At 37.4% G+C, this 23,472-nt stretch overlaps 1 protein-coding gene across 2 annotated transcripts in view; it reads left to right on the forward strand.

The window, feature by feature from the left end:
* The window catches only part of LOC111148294 (mannosidase alpha class 2A member 1), a 168,898-nt gene that overhangs the window by 97,729 nt on the left and 47,697 nt on the right, over window positions 1–23,472 (forward strand). For both annotated transcript variants that reach the window (XM_022504781.1, XM_022504782.1), the window contains exons 13-14: window positions 17,806–17,971; window positions 19,414–19,632. In XM_022504781.1, the coding sequence (XP_022360489.1) occupies window positions 17,806–17,971; window positions 19,414–19,632 (385 nt within the window). The remainder of the gene's footprint in view (window positions 1–17,805; window positions 17,972–19,413; window positions 19,633–23,472) is intronic.

Below are 23,472 nucleotides of genomic sequence, written 5' to 3' on the forward strand. Positions count from 1 at the left end.
TCAGTTCATGATCCTGGGGTCCTGGGATCAAGCCCCTCATGAGGCTCCCTGCTCAGCAGGGAACCCACTTCTCCCACTCTGGCTCCCCCTACTTGTGTGCACGCAAGCACTCGCTCGCTTTCTCTGTCAAATAAATAAAATCTTTAAAAAAATTTTTTTAAATTAAAAATAAAACTGGACTCCTACTCTCTACTCAAATATTCTGTGGTCCTGAGCTCCTTAATAAAACTTCAGCATCGTCATCCAGTTACCTGGGCCTCAGTTTTAGAGTTTCTCATTAGTGTCCCCTTTCAATCTCAAAGGTGTACTCATTTGGACCATAAATTGGAGATAACTTGATCATCTTTGTCTCTTTTCTTTCACTTTCACCTTGTATCCAAACAAATACTAGGTCTTTATATTCTGCTTTCTAAATGTATCACACTTCTCCTTAGCTTCAGTACCAGTGCCCTACTTGAAGTTGCTACTGTCTCTCCCCTGGGTGATGTGATGGTGACAGGGGTCCCTCCCTCATCCATTTGTTGGAGGAATTAAATAAGGTTACGTATATGAATTTAATAGTATAGAGTCTGGTACTTAGTAGGCATTTAACAGATACTAGCAATGATGGTACAACTCAAAACTCTTCTTTTCTCCATTGCCCGAAGGACAAATTCACAGACTTTAATTTGAATTATGTGTCTGCATTTTGGTTTCTCTAGCATCATCTTTTACATCACCCCAGCCTGCACTGTGTGCTTTAGCCCTTCAACTATCAATTCTCTTAACATACCATGTTCTCTTAGTTCTAGACCTTTACTGCCTGGAGACAAAACAAATCCCCCTCCCACCACATCCCAAATCATATACAACACACACACACACACACACACACACACACACACACAAAATTTGCCTGATTGGTTCCTGGTCATCTTTTAGGATTCAGCTTAAATATTGCATTATCTGAAAACTTTTACCAGTATCCTTGAGTCAGACTAGGTGTCACTCTTGTATGTTCTCATGGGACTGTGCATTTAACCACTGTTGTCCCATGTAGCACATATATAACATTCCTCTGAAGAAGCTTGCGATAAACCCCATGAAGGCACAGGCTGGGTCTTATTCATCATTCTTACATGACACCTAACAATCTGTCTAGAAAGTAACCTAGTAATAAGTGTTCAAATTAGGCATTGCACTGGAAGAAATCTATCCTGCAGAAGTAGTGCTGTGTAGAGATGAAGAGAACTGTGGGCAAAATCTGTCTCTCAGCTTTATCATCTGAACAAATTCTTGAAAAGACTTAAATGTTCAACAGTAACCATCAAGGAATTGGTCAAATACACTGTGTTCATAAAATTTTTATAAAGTTTAAAAAGATGCCCACATTAGCATGTATTTTGTAATAAAGAGCATAGGATTGGTAAATTCTAAGGTTTTAGCTCAAGTTTTTATACAATCTGCCTTTCACATTCCACAGAGAAAATAAAGACTCACCTGAATTAAAGAAGTTATAAATGGTTAAGTGAAATAGGGAAGAAGTACTTGGTATACAGGAGCTGTCTGCTGATTGATCATTAAAAATTGTGGTAGAGAAGGTGACAGTTATGAGAAGTTATGTGTAGTAATTGAGAGGCAGTTAGGGACAGATTTAAAACTAAACACTCTGAGGAAAAAGTACGTTTGTAGTGATCGATCTTTATGGGAAAATTTTTGCTTTAGGAGAATCATCTTACATTCACTGGTTCCTTCTTTTAAGATCAATAGGAGTTTTGGGTACTTCCTATAATTTGTTGTGGGTATAGTGTTTCATTTCAGATTACATTCAACTACACATAACAAAAAGCATGCTACATTACCTTCCCAAGAAAGCAAGTTATTTTTCTTAGGTACAAGTTTCAAAGTAGTAGGTAGTCCAGGACTTGTGATTTGTTCCATGAGGTTGTGAAAGGACCAGGCCCCTTTTAGCTCTCAGCTCGGCATAAGCCTGTGGTAGTTCTCATGGTCTCAAGATTGTGCCTGATTCTCTAGACATTGCATTGTGTTCCAGCCAGGAAGAGGTAGGAGGAGCAAAGGATGAGAGTTATGCCACTTGAGTCTCTGACTTTTATTAGAAGCTCCACTTGCTGAATTCTAATAACATTTCATTGGCCGGAACTATGTCACATGGCCACCTCAAGTATGGAGAATCAAGGGCTTTTAAGCTAGGATTATTGTCTTCCTGAGTTTCTGTCAGGAAAGGAGAATATGAGAATGGCTATTGAGTAGGCAACTAGCATTATCTGCTCACTGGGTTCATTAATTAGATGACTCAGGCCAGCTACCATATTTTCTGATCGTTGATGACTCTTCCCTGCCCTCTTCCGCTCGGACTGGAGTTGTATTCTTTGCACTGTAGAAACAGATCTGCACTGAATAAATTAGTCCTGGGTGCTAGAAGCTTCTGAAAATTTTGTTCTCAAGACTCTCCTACCAATTCAGTAGAAAAATCGTATCTAACACGATTATTAAAACAGCTTTTCCATTCATTCCAAAACCAAAATATAATTAGATATTGCAATAGTAAGAATTGGGAGAGAGATAAAGTAGAAGAATATATGTCCTGTTGGGATTTGGGGTATACACATATTAAGAAAATATAATATTCTTGAACGTTTACTGTTTCTTGGTGGCCTATTTAGGATCATGTTAAAAGATACTTATTCCTTGGTTCAGATAGTCAGCCATTCAATGACAGATTTATTTTGTATTCCTGCCTTTGTAGCACTGTCCTGGGATATAGTCATGTTTTCCTTCCCCTTTGATTTCTTGTGTTTTTTGTTTTTTTTTTTTCTTTCTTTCTTTCTTGCTCAGCACCTGCATAGATAGGGTGTCTTCTAAAAGTAGTCTATGACTTCGACTGCTTATATTGCTTACCTTTAAATAAAATCCTCAATCCTTTACCTGAAATCTTTTGTGAATTCAGAGTTTTTAATTTTTAAGAACAATACTCATATATGGCATATTACATAAATATTTCAGTCTGGGATAGGGCTCATTAAATAATTTAAAATTTCTGGATATTTAGAACAAGTGGAATAAATAATTATATGTGGTTTCATGTCAGTTCAGTTTAGGTTTTGCCACCAAATGAGTTTTGAAAAAACATGATTTTCAGAGCTCTTCAGATTTTGCAGATAGAGATTGTAGATCTATATAATAAAGGTTTGAAAGAATTATGAGATAATTAGTTTAGGGTAATTAGTAGCAAATTCCCTAATAAAGAGATAGTATGGGAGATAGCACCATAACTCTTCTGATTGGCATTGGATTGCTATTAGCATCATGCTTAAGTACCTCAAATTTTCTTTGTTCTGATTGCCATCCCTTCCAAAAATTGAAAAATGTCTGTCTTTCAAGAAATTGTTGCAAGTCGAGTGGTGCTGACTCTTCACCCCCTGCACCATGTTCAGGAAGCACAGAGGTATTTAAGTGCTACCTTTTCTTCTTCATAAGAGTCCTTTCCTTGACTCTGCTTGTCTACGAGTGCTCTAACTTGAGTGTACAGTATGCTTCCTCATTATCAGAATTAAAAAAGGAATTCTTATTCCTTTCTTGCACCTCCTGAAGTAATACTTTTTACAACTTTGCATTAGGCATTTTAAAGTTTATGACAGGCATCTTTAAATAATATAACTGTGTATTAATTCTTTATACATTTTTACCGTCATTTAGAGATTTGAAGAAACTGCTTATCAGTAGGCTACCATCATTCTCACATACTGATTTCTAAAAGATTTACAATGTAGATGGAGTTTGTCTCCTTAGTGCTTCCAGGGCATGGTATCTTAAATCATTCTTTTCATCAATTTTATGTGAACTTGAAAAGAATTTTCCTTCCCAGGCCCTTATAATTAGTCTGCTGTGATTTTGTTCCTAGGTACAAAACTATTTTAGATTTTATTAGCTTTAGATTTTATCTGTGGAAATGGCTGAACAGACTGCATTGAAAATGATAGTTTTAAGTTTTATTTCTTCAAAAGCAATGGCAAAGAAGTTATGCATTCAGTGAACACCTGCTAAATTGCCTCGTTAGTCTGTGTTTTAATTGCCTCTCTCTATTGTTTATACTTTAAATCAAACTTTCTTAACTAGCTGTGTGGTTCTAGTTTATTGTCAGATTATTACACAGTGAATTAAGTTTATACAAGGCGTTGTAGTTGTGTGGTTTGTCTAATGAAATTATTTTTAATTTTTTTAATTTAATTTAATTAATTTATTTGACACAGAGAGAGAGATCACAAGTAGGCAGAGAGAGAGTGGGGAGCAGACTCCCCGCTGAGCAGAGAGCCCGCTGTGGGGCTCGATCCCAGGATCCTGAGATCATGACCTGAGCCGAAGGCAGAGGCTTAACCCGCTGAGCCACTCAGGTGCCCCTGTCTAATGAAATTAAAGTGATTTTGTTTGTCGCTTCCAACCTCTTGCAGTTCCCTCACCAAGGATCATAATCGGGGGAGTGCAGAAGATGGACAGGAAAAATATGTGTCTTCTATCTGTTGGATCGAGATTTTTTTTGTTGCCTTACAACGTGAAGACAGAGTTAGCACGGGGACTACCAACTGTAATCTGGGAAGGATTATAGTAGTTTCCACTTAAGCTATTTGGAAATGCATAACTTCGTAGAACCTAAGAAAAACTCCAGAAAGGAGATGAGATAGTGTCAAAGAAAAGCTGACGTTGGTTTGGTGTATCTGCCAGATGTTGGAAATCTTGAATGATTTTCTTTTACTGCTGTAGTGCCACAGGTGCTCCCCCCGTTTGTTGGGAGTTATATAACGCACTATGAAAGAGAGAAAGTAAATATCCACAATACCAGTAATTTTTTAAAGTGCTGGGGTAGGGGGGAAGTAATGATTAAATGACAGTCCTTAGTTTTTTGTTTTTGTTTTTTTTTTCTGGTTTCTTGCACACTCAGTCCTCTGTTCTCTCTCTTCTTTCCTCCCCGCGTCCATCATGTCTTCTGAAATTGCTGAGATAGAGCTGATTAATAACTCAAAGCAGTTCACAGCATAGACTGAAGTGATATGGCATATTTCAAAGTCTTCCATTCTTCTGAACCAGATTTTTTTTCCTTCTAAATGCAGATTAATAAAGCGTGCACTACAAGAGGAACAAGGAAAAGGATTTTAGTGAAGGTATCCTGATCCTGAAAAAGTCAGGAAGGGCTTCAAGCCCATCTTGGACTTCAGAACACTTCACAACTTTGTGGTAAAAGAAAAATTTTAAATAGAGCCTTTGGACTTATTTATTTCATCCTTATTTGGAGAGCAGCATTATTTTATTATTTTATTTTATTTTAGGCAAATATTGTATGTGAAATTAGGCTACTTTTCAAAGTAAAGCATACCTGGGTTTTAGGTTTTTTTGTAGGTACTGAATATATACTCAAAGTATTATAGGTAGTTGGATGGCTTGTGTGTTTTTCTTCGAAACGTGTTCTTTATCCCTTGTGACATTGTGTTTGCCTTCACTGTGAGTGATGTTTTCTCTAGTGTTTTGTATCTTCTTCAATCGGTTCATTGGATTGTAGAGGAGAATGTCTTTCCCAGGACCAATTTTGTGTCTAAAAGTGTTTTGAGAATAGAAAGTGGTTTGTGTTTTGTTGTTTCCATATTTTTACTTCTTATATAATGGCTCACTTGCATGGAGAGATACAGCACCCATAAAAAATTATTATTGTTGTTTTTTTCTTTTTACCTGAAAAACCTCACAGAGGATAGATTTCTGTTGTTGACAAAGATGTACAAAGTGAATACAAACATATTTGTCTGTCTTTAGTAACAAAACAACTTTATTTTACTGCATTAACTTTTAAGGTCTTTTTATTCATGAAAATCAGCCTGTTTATGTACTACGTGTTCCTCCAAAGTTACAGCATTATAGTTATTGGAGAAATGAAATGTTCTCCCGGTAGATGAAAATTACATTTTGATTGAACATCATTTCTTATGCAGTCACCCATAAATATAATGCCTTCTGCTGTCTTTTTAGAAAATGGCTACAGATGTGATTTCTGAATTGACATGAAAATAGAACATCTTAATGTTTTAGGTAAAACAGATGGTATTTTTGTTTTAGGCAAAACTCCCTCATAGTGAAAGCAACTTAATTGGTGACAAAACTCTTAGGGTCAGCCAACTTATATACAGCTTTTGTATCTGTTTCTTATTATTGCTTTAGTACCAAAGGTCTTAGAATAGTTGGAAAGGAGTATTTATCCTCATTACTGCTATTTTCTCTTAGGCCCTGGAAATGGATGTAAGATTTTTCAGGCCTGTTTTATTTACAAAAGTTGTGAAATTGCATGTTTTTTCTACTTTAGTTATATTTTGGCTTTTAGAAGTGCTTTCCCCATTCCTGAAATATATAGTAAATATGTAGTTGTACTTTTCGACGGTTAACACCTTATAATAGTATTGAATTGCAGCTATAAAGAGTATTTGCAGCAATAAATTCTGATAACATTTATATACTAACTCTTTCGTTTCTATACCATCGAGCTTTGGGCAGATTTCATGGTTGGGTGCCTAAAAAGAGCACAGTATTGTGAAAGGAGCTCTGAGCTGAGAGTCGGGCTCAGTCTAGTCCCACCTCTGGCACTAACCATTTTTTGGAAACCTAATTTCATTTACTGCACGTGCTGGGAAACAGTGGCCTGAAGTACATGATTCCTAGAGTTGCATCTAGCCTCCGTTGGTTTTCTTGTCTGTTAAAAACATAAATCGTTATAAAGCATACATTTGGATAAACACTAAGGAAGGAAGTTTTCGAGTAGAAAACTCAACTGTGGAAATTAAGCAAGCTTGTCCAATAACTGGGACATAGGAAACTATTTTCCAAAATATCACCACGATTGCAAAATGGAGACTTATTACAGTAATTCCCTTCCTATCACCTCTTAGAAAAAGTTAGAACTTACTGAAAGAATAGCTTGTGTTATCATTATAGCAGCTCAGGAAGGTAGTCCCAATTTCATCTCAAAGAAACTCCTTTAAACCACAGTGTAGCCATTGGAGGTGATTAGAAGGTTTCCGAGTGAAGACTCTTTACTGGGGTGGGCACAGAGCCCTCTGATGAAGCCCCAGACCGAGAACCTTGGGGACGTGGGGACTCTGATGGGACTCTGAGTGCTGCAGATGGAGCATCTTCTAGCACATACACCTTGAGTGCCTCCCCCAGAAAGGTGCCCTGAAGCCTGACTGCTTGAATGTAAATCCTGGCTCTACACTTAAGTGGCTCTGCGTCCATGAGCAGGATATGGAACCTCTCTACACATCTGTAAAATAGGCATGATTCTGGGACATCATAAGTTAGTTAGGAAACTGAATTAACTGAATGGAGTTAATCCAAGTGAAGTACAGACTGAATGCTAGACAGTGTTCTAAAGGCAAATTAAGTGCAGCTGTTGGTGTAATTGGTATTATTGTTAGTGTTTTTATCATTATATCTGAAAATCTCCCTACCACCTGCCAAGTCAAATTTACTGTATTAAAAGTAGCAAAATTATTTCTTTATGTAAAGTGCTATTTGTGAATCACTGCTTTGTCTCTTAGTCTTATAAACAAGCATAATTCTCTACTCAGTAATATTTTCTAACAGACAGCATTCCAGAATGTTCACTTAACAATTACATACTTTTCATCTAAATGAAGATCTTTGATTAGAAATATTTTGTAGATTCCTTAGATTTGAGGTAGAAGGTAGTCTCAGAAATTAAATCCTTAGTTGACAACAGCAATTTTAGGCCCCGCTATCATGTTGTTTCATGAAGGCAGCTTCCCGTTTGGATTCAAGCTCAGATGCAGTGCACTTACTTGTACACTTTGCTTCTGAATCCTGTCCTTGGACAAATGGCTGTTGATAGAATGGTAGATTCATAATATTTTTGTCCCACGAATTTTAAGAATGTTATTTCTCCTAAATGTAGGGGAAAATGGCGAAATACTGTGTTAGGAAGATCAGGTAACATTTATGCCCTCCTGTATTCAAATATAGTCCTAATTTTTATTGCAGAGAAAAAGAGTGTTCTGTTCCTTGGTGTTCAATTTTTTTTTTTGCCTCTTAGATGAGACTGTATTTGCTATTTAATCAACTGGAGGCTTTCAAAAAGCATCATTTTTTATTTTCCCCCTTAGAAATATAAATTCCATTATCTGGTAATTGCAGAGAAGCAAGACTGTTACTGTACAGTTTCCAGAGAAGTTTTTATAGGGAAACAGTTAAATATTTGCCTGTTTAAGAAGGCCTCTATTTTTATAAAAAGAGAAAGGTTTTTAAACTGGGAGGCCTTGGAACTTCTATGAAAAATCTTGTGCATGTGTGCATTTCTTCATTGAATGCAGTCTGTATGAGATATTCAAAGTTAGAAAATAAACAGAATTTTAAAAGGCTAGGAATAACCACCTTAGTCACTGTAAGGGCCTATCAGTCATTTGTTTTTCACAAAGTACAGGTTCAGGGTTTTCCTTGTTTTCTTCGTAGTGTTTGCTGGGAGCACCTGCACTGAGACACTGGGTTTGGGGCACATCAGACCTGGCCGTCAGTAGATGAGGAAGTGGGAAGGCACCCTCCCTGGAAGAGAGGGTCAGAGAGCTGGATACACTTCCTTTCAGTCTTTGCTTGGGCCCAGTTCCAAGGACCCCAAGTTTTTCCTTATTGATCTTTGCCCATCCCCACTCTGCCCTCCTTTCCAGCCCTCAAGATTTTCTTTTATGCGTTTGATGGTAAAAATCTCAGTCTTGGTGATAGGAAACCACAGCTTAGCCCTCATTTTCAAGAGGAATAGTATAACCCGATGCATTAGTTTCCTCTTGCTGGTTTAACCAATTACCACAAACTTAGTCTCTTAAAAAAGCACACATTTATTGTTTTTACAATGTTGAAGATCAGAAGTCTGAAGTCAGTTTCACAGGCCTAACCAGTTGTTGGCAGGACTAGTTCCTTCTGGAGGCTCTGAAGAGAGAGTCTGTTTCTTTGCCTTCTTCATCTTCTAGAAGTCGCCTGCATTCCTTGGCCTGTGGTCTCTTCCCTGTGTATTCCAGCCTCGTGGTTCTGTTGTCACATGGCCTTCTTCTCAGTTGGACTTCCCTATATCTCTTTTATAAAGACTCCTGTGATTATATTGGACTCTGCTGGACAATCCAGGAAATCTCACCATCCCAAGATCTTTAATCGTATTTGCAAAGTCTTTTGCCATATAAGTTACTCATAGGTTCTGGGGATTAGGATGTGGACATCTTGTGGTGGGGTGGGGGGATTGTGGTAAATTTTTCTGTCTACCATACCTGGAAACCTAATTTTTGTATCCAGTGGATAAGTAGCTTCTGAGTTTAGAATAATTAAGAAGCATCAAGATAAAGCTGTGTAGATGTTCCTCAAGCACCTCAAATTCAAGAAGTCTAAACCTGAATTTATCACCATCTTGAAACTTCCTCCCACTACCCATCCTTAGGTGTTTGATCCTGGTTAATGGCACTACTACCATGTCTGTCCCCCTCTAACTGGAAACCAGGAGTTGCAGAAGATTTATTTTTCTCTGGTTTTACTCAGCCTTTTCCAAGGAATCAAAAAAAATATACTGATAAGATTTCCTGCCTCAGATATCTTCCTTCTTTTTGTGTTTCTACCACTCCTGTAACTTAGGTCTTCACCTTTCCTGCCTGGGCTATTATAGCTAGCTATTTGTTTGGTCTTCCGCTTTTAATCCTAACTCCTTAAATCCTTCCTCTACCTAGCAACTAGAAATATCTGTTGAAACTGAATATGACTATGTTAAACTTTCTAGTCACTCCGTATATAACTTATATAATAGGGTCTATTTTTCTTGTAATGATTTAAAGACACCCATTCCTCACTGTGACTTGAGATTTAACTCCCTTTCTAGCTCGTATATTGGCATTTTAGAGATTCACTTTACTGTGTAGATTTTAGTGGTATTGGCTGGTTTGTGTGTCCTGAAAATAACATCCTTTTTCTTGTATTTGTGCTTTTATTCTCACAGTCACACTACGTAGACCGTATTTCCCTACTCTGCTTTACCTGGCTATCCCTCCCTTGCCCCACTTTTAAAAAGTTGCTTATTTTCATTGTTGTCATATTTTTCCAGTTACTTTAAAAATACATACTTTTTATGGAATAGGGTTTTACATCCAGAAGTATTAAAGAGTAGTTGTAGAATATTCACTCTTAATACCAGAATCTATAGAGGAAGTACCCTGTTAATTGTTTAACTTCTCTTCTGCTCAGGGTACTCTGTTGTTAAATATATCTCCAAACTTCTTTATTTCAACTATTTCTCCTTTGAGAATTCATTCTGTTTAATTTTAATGTATTCAGTTTCTGTGGTGAAATTGTTAACCCTTTCACCTACTTTATTCATATTTTCTTCTTTCCTTAGAAATATGAATCATTATTTTAAAGTCTTACCAGTTAAACTCCAGTATCTGGATCATGTGGAGTTCAATTTTTTTTTTTTTTTAATTTATTTGACAGACGGAGATCACAGGTAGGCAGAGAGGCAGGCAGAGAGAGACGGAGAAGCAAGCTCCCTGCTGAGCAGAAAGCCCAATGTGGGACTCAATCCCAGGACCCTTGGATCATGACCTGAGCCAAAGGCAGAGGCTTTAACCCACTGAGCCACTCAGGCGCCTGAGTTCTAATTCTTAATGTATTTTTCTCCTTGGTGTTTAATCATGTGGCTCTGTCTTTTGGGATGTCTCAAAATTTCGTATTAAGTTGTAGACATTGTGTATGAAATTCATGTAGTCTCCAGAAAATATCTTCTTCTGGAAAGCAGTCTTCCTCTAATCTAGCACTTTTCTAAACTGAGGCTAATTCATGTCTTGTTCTCTAGCTCTCCAAGTTTTCAGCTAATAGTCTTGCATATTCTCTGGGCCCTCCTCCCTGGTAGGTTCTGAAATGTCATGAGTGGGCACCTGTGTGGCTCAATGGGTTGAGTATCTGGCTCTTGGTTTTGGCTTAGGTTATGCTCTCCGGGATGGAGCCCCATGTTGGCCTTTGCTCTCAGAGGGCTGTCTGCTTGAAATTCTCTCTCCCTCTCCTTCTGCCACTTCCTGCCCCCGCCACTCTGTCTGTCTGTCTATCTAAAATAAATAAACCAATCTTTAAATAAAATAAAATGTCGTGAGATGTCTCTGGTCTACTTTTCATCAGCTTTCTGTTTAGGGTTTAAACTTCCCTTTCTGTGCAGCAGCCTAGTGTTTGACACGTGTGCTGATGAGAAAGCTACATGTATACTTGAAGCTTCCTGGGTCCTCACCAAATGCTTTTCAGCCTTTTGCTCCCATAAGGCCCTCCTCTGGGCTTTGCATGGAACTCAGCTGTTCTTGTTCTGAGAATTGGCATGTCCCAGGGTAAAACTGGCTAGAGAAGAAAGCTCACTTCTCTGAAGTTCTTTTTTTTTAAGATTTTATCTATTTATTTGTCAGAGAGAGAGAGAGTTCAGGCAGGCAGAGGGAGAAGCAGGCTCCCTGTGGAGCAAGGAGCCCATGTGGGACTCGATCCCAGGATGCTGGGATCATGACCTGAGCCGAAGGCAGCCGCTTAACCGACTGAGCCCCCAGGCATCCCATTCTCTGAAGTTCTTTACACCCCTCAGCAGTTTTCTCTGTTGCCTTCAGATGATTGCTGCATCTATCTGGGTTTTCTAGTTGGCGAGTAGAGGTGAGAGCTCCTGCCTGTCAGCATCTCCATCTCTCTGAGATCTGTGTCTCCTAGAAGCTGAAGCAGCATTTCTTTTTCAACCTTAGTTTGATAGTTGAAAAACGTTCATTTTGTCTACTTGGGTGTTTATGTTTCTATTGATTTGTAAGAGCACTTTACAAATTTCCCAAATTTTCTTTTCTTTTCTTTTTTTTATTCTTGAACCTTTTAAGATAGAAAATGCGTAAGCTTTTGTTATCAATTCTGCTAAACTTTCACTTTGCTATTTTTTTACTGTTTCGTTTAGGGAGACCCTTTGTGCCACAGAGGACATATTTATTTTTTCTACTAATCTTATATCATTTTTTATGCTTCTACATTTTTCAATCTAGACCAGTGTTGGCATATTGTCTTAAAGTGTCTGTTTAACCATTTGTCTTGCCCATCTATTATTATAGCGATAGAATTGTTTTGCTCCTTCTCCCAACAAAAGGATTTCAGTGTGATTTTGATTAGCATTGCATAAGAGTCATGAATTAATTTTGGGATAGTTGGGGTTTTTTTGGCAGTCTTTTTTGTTTTTCTCTCCTAGGAAAGTATGTCTCTTCATTTATTCATTTTTATGTCTCCCAATAAAATATTATCATCTTCCGTATATACCATCATTTTGTGTAAAATTAATTTCCTGTTTTGAATACTGTCCTGATTCTTAATCATCCTGCCACCTTTTTGTGTGTGTCAGAATGCTCTGTGCGTACCTTTGTCGTGTTACCTACCCTATTATATTGAACTTAACAGTTTCCGTCTCTCTCTCCTCCTAGATTATAGGTACTTCCATGACAGGAACTATGTAATCACATTCATAAGTTTATAACTACACATATCAGGAGGTATCCTTCTCTCTGTCCTTTTTTTCTTTTTAAATTATTCATACACCATGTGGTTACTTTCTGCATGTGTGTATTGTATGCACCTGTGCATTGATCTCCCCCCTTCCATGTTACCCTAACTCTTGTTTCAAGGAATCTTTGTTATCATATACATAGTTTGGTTAATTTCTCTCATTTAGATTTTGTATACCTTACACAGAAAAGCATTTAAGGTAGTTCAGTGACCTGGGTTAATTAAAACATTCACTCCACTGCCCAGTGTGATTCATGTACCAGAGTCCTTGGTCAGGACGCCAGGAAGATTTTGTAAAGAAAAGGAGAGATTTAATTGCTATTGAGATTCTACTTTGTGTCAGGTCTGAGCTATGTGATTTTCCAAGCATTTTATCATTTAACCCCAATAAGAATCTTGTCTCCTGATTTTATAGATGAGGATATTAAGGCTTAGAGAAATGAAATACCTTGCCGAAAGCCTCTTAAATTCTAAGGCCCATGGTGGGGTTTTTAGCTTGAAGGTGTTTGATTCCAGAACCCAAGAATCACAGAACTCCGTGATTTTTGAGACCTGCCATGTCTCAAAATGGCTTTTTGTTTTTAGTATCTTGATTCTTTTCTCCCTAACGACGAGCATGGTAAGCATTGTGTTTTAAACCGAGAAAATTAGGTGGACTATATCAGAAAGACTTCAAGTCTAGAAACTGAAATTTTTATAAACATATAAATCTATGTATTTCCACATTCAGAAAATTCTTTAAGTTTGCTACTTTTCTAGCAGATTATATTCCACTAATGAGACTACTTAGGGGAGATGAATACATTCTTATTTGAAATGAATTTTTTACGATGCTGTCACTGATTAAGAATCAGACACACTGAGATCTAGTCTGCTTTATTCTTAACTTTATCTGTGATCTTGGATCTGTCATTTCTCCTGTCTTTGAAAAGGGGTACAGCTTGTTGACCTTAAAAGCATTTTTTTGTGGAAGTAAAATAACTGAAATGAAAATGATCTGCTAAAATCATAAAGCCCCATACTAGTAGGCATTATTTATAAATGAAACATTCTCTTAGGGGATTTTTCTGCATTACTCATTTATCAACTATTTATTGAATGTTATTCTGTGTCAGCTACTATACTAGGCACATGAAGTTACAATGATTTTTCATATAACCTAGTGTTTGCTTACTTGATATTAAACTGCACTTAAAGGAGATTCGCAGATACTTCTCATTTTTATCTCCCTTGCACAGTCATAAATACATGTAATGCTTTTTAAATGTTTTCCTTGAATGTTGCTTTGCTTACCTCATATTGTGAGGTCATAAGATGAGCTCCTTAGTGTATATTGCAAGATTTTTTGCTCCACCGTTCCAGTTTATAAATTTTCTTTTACAAATATATTGAAATGCAAATAGATTTCTGTGCATCCTGAACTTTCCAAAGAAAGAGACTCCATGGGGATCTTTGGCATCAGTGAGGAGAGAAAATTCTTCACATGTGAATTTGGAACTAAGGGAATCTCCACAGGAAACCCCAATTGTCAAAAAGGTGCTTATAAGCTTGACCTGTGAGTAAAATGGTTAAGAAGATGGCTAAGGGAGTAAAGTCAGGTTCAAAGCCTTGTTGTGCCACTTTTTGCTGGGAGTCTTGCCTGCATACCTAACCTCAGTTTCCTACCTGTCCAGTGGGAAAGATGAAAGGCCGTGCATTATAAGTTGCCTCTACAGGCCCGAGGGCTGGGCCCCGCATACAGGAAGCATGCTAAGTGGTAACTCCAAGGTCACTCTGACCACGAGGCATACTCCTGCTCTGCCTTTCATTCAGTCCTAGAAGGAAGCCCACTTACTCATAGACTCTCATTCATAGTCAGCACCGATTAGATTTGCATTAAAGACAGAGTGCCACAGTTGTCTTTTTTAACATGGCATGAATCATTTCTACAAAAGGGGTGAAGGAATTCTAAATAGACTCATCCTCGATGGAGTCTTCAAGGACATAAGAACCACATTTACAATGGAATTCTGGTTCTTCCATAAAATGATTCCCAACTTGATATGAGTATGTAGATGTCCTTTCATTTTTCTCTCAAAGTAGATCATAATCTGTCATCTAATTTGATGGACAGGTCACATATGAATGCTTTGCCTTTGTGAGGTGAGGGTTGTTCCTTGTACACAGAGAACTGAAATCATTGCTATAAGCCCCAAGTTAAGGGGTCCTACTGTCATGATGAGAGCGAGGAGTCTGGACGTGATCTGGTGATAGATGACCCAGAGGAAGCTAATGTGAAGGTGGGGAAAATCAAAGGGGCAAAGTCCAGAGCTTCCTATATAGTCACTTACAAGATGAAATAGAAATCAACTATCCCCATTTTTAGGTTATAACTATTGCTCTCTTCTTCTTTAGTGTGAACAAGATATTATTAATTTCTAATAACTGGGTTTGATATTTAGGATATTGAAACCCGTTGATTTCATTCACAGCAGATGGGTTTAAATGGACTCCTATTTAAGGATGTTGGCAGAATAACAATTGTTTGACTACCAAACATGATAATAAAACCGAACATTTAGTTAATTTTTGATTGTGTACTTATTTCCGAAGGAAAATATTTCATATGTGATTATACTTTCTCTGTACTCTACTTATCATGTGTGTGGATAAGAGTTGTGTGTATGTCAGGTGAATTTATGCTGTGGTGCATTTGAAGAACATGGTGTGAATCTCTAATTATGTTAAAAAAATTATTTTCTTAGTGCAGCATTATACTCATTATATACTCTACACATTTAGTTTTTGAATAGATTCCTGGCATGATAATTACATAATCATTCAGTACAGTAGAAACATCATTATGGTCACATACTAATTAGCTACTAAAATGAAACAAAACAGAAACTAGTTCATAGCTTATTTTTAAAAGTGACTTAATATTGTATAAAACCAAATGTATGGTTAAAATTATTATTTGCTTTAAGTGTGAATCTTTTTCCCCCTATGGACCATGGGACAGAATCAGTGTTCTGAATGCTTATTACCTAATTGATTGATTGGGAACATGTTACATTTCATTACCAGAGCCTTAGGACAAGTCAGGTATAGTGGAGAATCCAACCAACCTACCAGTAGGAGTTCTAGGCTCAGTCCCTGGGTGTGCCTTAGGGTTTCTGCAGAATTAGGATGCTGGCCCGAGGCTTCCAACCATGTCTTAGAGTTCTTCACATAATACCTCTAAGCCTCTGGAAACATGAGGTTCAGCAGTAAATCACTCATTTCGGGGGCGCTGGCTTGAACATCTTTGGTGCTGAGGATAGGTGATCCTCAACTGTTTTTCTTCCCCAGTGCACATTAGGAACATAATATTGTCTTGCTGGTAACAATGAATCCTGGCAGTTGAGATTCTCAAGGTGGGTTTGTGACAGGACAAGTCAGGTGAAACGTAAGCTCTGATAGAGGGCAGTGGGAGGGTGCTAGTAGGTTGGCAGACCCTTCAGGTAAGTCTGTTAAGCATTGCCCTCACTATCCTTTTGAATTGCTTCTGTGGATAAAATAGGGTTTTGCCTAGTACATCAAGGCTTCAGTGTCCTTTGTAAATATGTTTTTGACTGCATGGCTTTGGCCACTCTTCTCTCGTACACCTCTGGAATCTTGGTGAATAGAAGTGATGTAAGTTAGGTTGTGTGATCCTGATGCATACTATAAGTCATTAGGAGTTCGGGACATTTTTATTGCTGTGTTGTTGCTTTTGATATCTCAGAATAATATTTCTATCATAAGAGCTTCTCCCGATAAGCCACTGATAAGTCAGACATTTTATAGATTTTATGCTATGTCCTCTTTCTTTTCTTTTATGTTTTCCTGTTGTCCTTCACTTTCGTTTTGACCATGGCAGGTATCAATTTTATTTCTTACTCAATTTGCAATGCAATTGAAATACACAGAACATACATAAAAGAGCACAACAAAGCTTTCTAATGCACTAAGCACGCAATGCTAGCTTGTGTCTGCCATCTCTGACGTAGCCACTGTGGGTCAGGGGGTCAGGGGGAGATGGGGTTGCTATCGGACTATTCAGTTCTGTGTTCCTGCAGTTACAAATTTGTATAGGAAACCAAAATATTTCAATCAAGAAAATATTCAGTAATGAATCAGTGAATTATATTATTCAAACTTCCTCTTTGAAATAAATATCTTTTGATTTATTTGAAGATAATATGATTAAAATTGATCATAAAGTAAAATCATAAATCTTTCAAAGACTGTGTATTTCATGAAGTCTGCGATATGATGGTCTAGAACATTTCTGCTCACAGGCAAAGTCTTGAAACCATGAGGATCTCCAACTAAGAATTCTTTGACTATCAAAGAAAGTAAGAGAGGACTTCAGGAAAAATGATGAAGTCCTTGAATATTTTTTACAAATGTAGTTATGTTTAAAATCATTCTATAAAAATTAAATGTGTGAAGAATGTCATAGTGTGCTAATATAAAATATTGTTGGAAAAAGTCTGCCAGAAACTCCATTCATTTTTTGTTCATTCTAAGAATTGCCCGTAGTTTTAAATATTGTCTAAACTTATTCTGCTGGTTTGTGTTGTCCTTTTCTTAGCTAGGCCCAATCAAATCTTTTTTACCATTTTAACCCCCTTTTTAAGTGAAGTTACTTCAAATCATCTTTTTTCCAGAACCAGCTCTCTTGGGGAATAAGGACCCCATATATATAAAATATATATATGTGTGACTCTGTGTGGATAGCCATACTTTTTTGTTGTCTTTTAGTGGTCTGAAATGAATGTCAGGATTTTAACTGAAATTAATTGTGGCTGAAGTACAAATAGGCAATGCATGTGTTTTCTTACTCAGCGACCTTAGGCAGGGACCAAGAAATTAGTTTTATCAAGCTGATTGTTTTAGAAAGGCTAATAAAACCATGTGTTATATAGGTCATTTTCTGGGCCATGGAAATAACTTTATTATAGTTCTATTAATGTCTCTTATTTGTATGTATAACATTTTATTCTTAGAAAGTGAATCATTATTTCATTACCCTTTGTACTGTGTGTTATTTGTGATGAAATTGTATGTTCTCCAAAAATTGTACCAGAATGTTCCTTATAAGTTCTCTTCATGTGTTGACTCTATGACTATCTATGAGCTGAGTCCTTACACATAGTATAAAAAAAGTAGAAATTTTTTTTTAAGACCTAAATAGTGAAGCAGCTGTTTTTGCAGGTATCTTGTGGTGTGTAACCCTTCAGAACAAGAACGAATCTCAGTGGTCTCCGTGTATGTGAGTTCCCCCACAGCACAAGTGTCTTCTGCTTCTGGAAAGCCTGTGGAAATTCAGATGAGTGCAGTTTGGAATACAGCAAGTACTATTTCACAGACAGCCTATGAGGTAGGTTTTTGCCCTAGAACTTAAAGAGGCATCATTAAAAAAGCATAGCAAGTATGTAGTTTATATATGTAGCCATGCCCCTCTTGAGCTGTCAGATTGGCATATGTGAAGTGGTTCAAGTTGTGGATACCAGAGGATTTAACTAACCAGTTATATGACACTAAAGGAAAAGAGATCCTGTGTTTCCTAGAATACTGATATCATTGTTAGTAGATGTATCATATATTATTACTAGTATGTTATTAGCATGTATATTCCATATCTTTGCAAGTATTGGAACTCTTTCCTGAAGTAATAAAGTCATCATTACTTATAATATTTTGAATTTTTTAACTCAATTTAGTAAAAATTATGCACATTGAATTTGGGACGAATAACACCTTTTCTAAGTAATTTCAGTTATTTTCAGCTTTTCACTGCAAAGATGATGTGACATACCATAAAGGAAAGACTTCCTAACATATAGGAAGGTGCTTTTTTCCTGAGATACAACTGTGGAAAACCAAGCCTGAAGTAATAGGTGGTTTTCTTAAAGTAATATTAAACTAGACCCCTGTGTCACTAGAAAAGTTGAATTTTTAGAGTCTCGAGTGCAAGTTAAACTGTACTTCTGAAGGCAGAACCATAAGCTAGGAACTCTAAATGAGAATTACTTTGCTTGTTAAAAGCCATTTCTGGGGTGGTGGGGTTATGGACATTGGGAAGGGTATGCGCTATGGTGAGTGCTGTGAAGTGTGTAAACCTGGCGATTCACAGACCTGTACCCCTGGGGCTAATAATACATTATATGTTGATTAAAAAGATTTTTAAAAAAGCCATTTCTGGCTGCTTTCATAAATTCACAGTCCCCTAGTTAGAAAGGAAACGAATAATAGAAGTTTGGGTCAGATGTTGTAGGAGACGGCCTGTCTAGAAAAGGGAGGAGGAGCAGCTCCTAGAAGGTAGAGGTCACGCACAACCGTGGGTGCATCCTCTGTGCTTTGTGCCTTGTCTGCTGGACCCAGGCATTAGATTTCCTGGATAAATGGAAATGTTAGATAGTCTACCCATAAATTCTCAAAACATCTTTATAGTAGAGTACTCTTTAAAATACAGTGGTTTTTTGTTTGTTTGTTTTGGGGGTTTTTTTGTTTGGTTTTTTTTGTTTTGTTTTGTTTTTAACAGTCTTTTTTTTTCTTTTCTTTTCAGCATAACAGTATTCATTGTTTTTTGCACCACACCCAGTGCTCCATGCAATCCGTGCCCTCTCTAATACCCACCACCTGGTTCCCCTAACCTCCCACCCCCTGCCCCTTCAAAACCCTCAGATTGTTTTTCAGAGTCCATAGTCTCTCATGGTTCACCTCCCCTTCCAATTTGTTTTTGTTTTTACTAGATGTATAAGTGCTTTTCTCTGAGTAGATTATATTTCTCTTTAAAAAACTCTCATCTCTCTTTTAAAGATCTCTTTCCTAGTGCAGATACCACCACTCGGACTGAAAGTGTATACAATTTTGGAATCAGCAAGTTCAGACCCACATTTAACTGAGTATGTCCTGCATAATGGTAACATCAAAGATAAAGGAATTTTCAACATGAAGAATGTAAAAAGTACTGACGAAGATATAATTCTAGAGAACTCCTTCGTTAAACTTCGGTTTGGTCAGTCTGGGCTCATGGAGGTATGTTCTGAATAGTTTTCAAAATCATGAAAGCCTTATGACTTTTATTATAATGTGTGCAGATTATGTATGCAAAGAGGGGAAAGTTGATGCAAATACAATGGGAGAAAGAATGGATGAGCTCTATGTATCTGATTTTTGGGGTGCACTGTGACCACTTGCTCCCAACAAGTGTGGTCTGTGTGGTGCTGCTCCGAAACTGTTACTGGTCCACCAGATAAGTTACAGAAGCCGTGACGGTTGAGAACAATGTTTGGAAACTCTGAAAGCACCACGACACAGTAAATTTATGCCTGCTGAATCTAATAGTAAAAAATTTGAGTATATATTTGGTGTATCACTTTAAATTTAATTGTCCTAGTAATTCACTGTTATTGTACTTCACAAAAATATTGGTCTGTGCATACTGGAAATTAAAAAAAAAAAGAAAATGTGCTTCTTCAGTACAGAAAGTTTGAGAAGCACTGGTCTACATCTCTTCATTTGTGTGTCTCTCTTCCTTGATGAAATGTGTTTTTGTTTCTGTTGTGAATGTTTTAAATTCAAAGATATAAAAGTATACTTTTAAGTATTAGTTTTGGGTGTTCATCCAAGAATCATGAACATTAGAAGCTGAATGTTAGCTGTTTTCAGTCTGTCTTGAGGGTTTTTTTTTTTTTTTAACCAACATAAACATAGAACCAGGTGCAACATCATTAAAATCTTAAAAGTGAGTTGCTTTTTTTTTTTTTTGTATTTTTTTTAATTTTATTTTTAGTAAACATATAATATATTTTTATCCCCAGGGGTACAGGTGTGTGAATCACCAGGTTTACACACTTCACAGCACTCACCATAGCACACACCCTCCCCAATGTCCACAACCCCACCCCCCCAACCCCCCTCACCCCCATCAACCCTCAGTTTGTTTTGTGAGATTAAGAGTCACTTAGGGTTTGTCTCCCTCCCAATCCCATCTTGTTTCATTTACTCTTCTCCTACCCCCTAACCCCCCATGTTGCATCTCCTCTCCCTCATATCAGGGAGATCATATGATAGTTGTCTTTCTCCGATTGACTTATTTCGCTAAGCATGATACCCTCTAGTTCCATCCACGTCGTCACAAATGGCAAGATTTCATTTCTTTTGATGGCTGCATAGTATTCCATTGTGTATATATACCACATCTTTTTTATCCATTCGTCTGTTGATGGACATCTAGGTTCGTTCCATAGTTTAGCTATTGTAGACATTGCTGCTATAAACATTCGGGTGCACGTGCCCCTTCGGATGACTACGTTTGTATCTTTAGGGTAAATACCCAGCAGTGCAATTGCTGGGTCATAGGGTAGTTCTATTTTCAACATTTTGAGGAACCTCCATGCTGTTTTCCAGAGTGGTTGCACCAGCTTGCATCCCCACCAACAGTGTAGGAGGGTTTCCCTTTCTCCACATCCTCACCAGCATCTGTCATTTCCTGACTTGTTAATTTTAGCCATTCTGACTGGTGTGAGGTGATATCTCATTGTGGTTTTGATTTGTATTTCCCTGATGCTGAGTGATATGGAGCACTTTTTCATGTGTCTGCTGGCCATCTGGATGTCTTCTTTGCAGAAATGTCTGTTCATGTCTTCTGCCCATTTCTTGATTGGATTATTTGTTCTTTGGGTGTTGAGTTTGCTAAGTTCTTTATAGATTTTGGACACTAGCCCTTTATCTGATATGTCTTTTGCAAATATCTTCTCCCATTCTGTCAGTTGTCTTTTGGTTTTGTTAACTGTTTCCTTTGCGGTGCAAAAGCTTTTGATCTTGATGAAATCCCAATAGTTCATTTTTGCCCTTGCTTCCGTTGCCTTTGGCAATGTTCCTAGGAAGATGTTGCTGCGGCTGAGGTCGAAGAGGTTGCTGCCTGTGTTCTCCTCAAGGATTTTGATGGATTCCTTTCTCACATTGAGGTCCTTCATCCATTTTGAGTCTATTTTGGTGTGTGGTGTAAGGAAATGATCCAATTTCACTTTTCTGCATGTGGCTGTCCAATTTTCCCAACACCATTTATTGAAGAGGCTGTCTTTTTTCCATTGGACATTCTTTCCTGCTTTGTCGAAGATTAATTGACCATAGAGTTGAGGGTCTATTTCTGGGCTCTCTATTCTGTTCCATTGATCTATGTGTCTGTTTTTGTGACACTACCACGCTGTCTTGATGATGACAGCTTTGTAATAGAGCTTGAAGTCCGGAATTGTGATGCCACCGACTTTGGCTTTCTTTTTCAATATTCCTTTGGCTATTCGAGGTCTTTTCTGGTTCCATATAAATTTCAGGATTATTTGTTCCATTCCTTTGAAAAAAATGGATGGTACTTTGATAGGAATTGCATTAAATGTGTAGATTGCTTTAGGTAGCATAGACATTTTCACAATATTTATTCTTCCAATCCAAGAGCATGGAACATTTTTCCATTTCTTTGTGTCTTCCTCAATTTCTTTCATGAGTACTTTATAGTTTTCTGTGTATAGATTCTTAGTCTCTTTGGTTAGGTTTATTCCTAGGTATCTTATAGTTTTGGGTGCAATTGTAAATGGGATTGACTCCTTAATTTCTCTTTCTTCTGTCTTGTTGTTGGTGTAGACAAATGCAACTGATTTCTGTGCATTGATTTTATATCCTGACACTTTACTGAATTCCTGTACAAGTTCTAGCAGTTTTGGAGTGGAGTCTTTTGGGTTTTCCACATATAGTATCATATCATCTGCGAAGAGTGATAGTTTGACTTCTTCTTTGCCGATTTGGATGCCTTTAATTTCCTTTTGTTGTCTGATTGCTGAGGCTAGGACTTCTAGTACTATGTTGAATAGCAGTGGTGATAACGGACATCCCTGCCGTGTTCCCGACCTTAGCGGAAAAGCTTTCAGTTTTTCTCCATTGAGAATGATATTTGCGGTGGGTTTTTCATAGATGGCTTTGATAATATTGAGGTATGTGCCCTCTATCCCTACACTTTGAAGAGTTTTGATCAGGAAGGGATGCTGTACTTTGTCAAATGCTTTTTCAGCATCTATGGAGAGTATCATATGGTTCTTGTTCTTTCTTTTATTAATGTGTTGTATCACATTGATTGATTTGTGGATGTTGAACCAACCTTGCAGCCCTGGAATAAATCCCACTTGGTCGTGGTGAATAATCCTTTTAATGTACTGTTGAATCCTATTGGCTAGTATTTTGGTGAGAATTTTTGCATCTGTGTTCATCAAGGATATTGGTCTGTAGTTCTCTTTTTTGATGGGATCCTTGTCTGGTTTTGGGATCAAGGTGATGCTGGCCTCATAAAATGAGTTTGGAAGTTTTCCTTCCATTTCTATTTTTTGGAACAGTTTCAGGAGAATAGGAATTAGTTCTTCTTTAAATGTTTGGTAGAATTCCCCCCGGGAAGCCGTCTGGCCCTGGGCTTTTGTTTGTTTGGAGATTTTTGATGACTGTTTCAATCTCCTTACTGGTTATGGGTCTGTTGAGGCTTTCTATTTGTTCCTGGTTGAGTTGTGGTAGTTTATATGTCTCTAGGAATGCATCCATTTCTTCCAGATTGTCAAATTTGTTGGCGTAGAGTTGCTCATAGTATGTTCTTATAATTGTCTGTATTTCTTTGGTGTTAGTTGTGATCTCTCCTCTTTCATTCATGATTTTATTTATTTGGGTCCTTTCTCTTTTCTTTTTGATAAGTCTGGCCAGGGGTTTATCGATCTTATTAATTTTTTCCAACAACCAGCTCCTAGTTTCGTTGATTTGTTCTATTGTTTTTTTGGTTTCTATTTCATTGATTTCTGCTCTGATCTTTATGATTTCTCTTCTCCTGCTGGGTTTAGG

This window comes from Enhydra lutris, unplaced genomic scaffold, assembly GCF_002288905.1.
Source record: "Enhydra lutris kenyoni isolate GAN:26980312 unplaced genomic scaffold, ASM228890v2 scaffoldscaffold19, whole genome shotgun sequence".
NCBI lineage: Eukaryota > Metazoa > Chordata > Mammalia > Carnivora > Mustelidae > Enhydra > Enhydra lutris.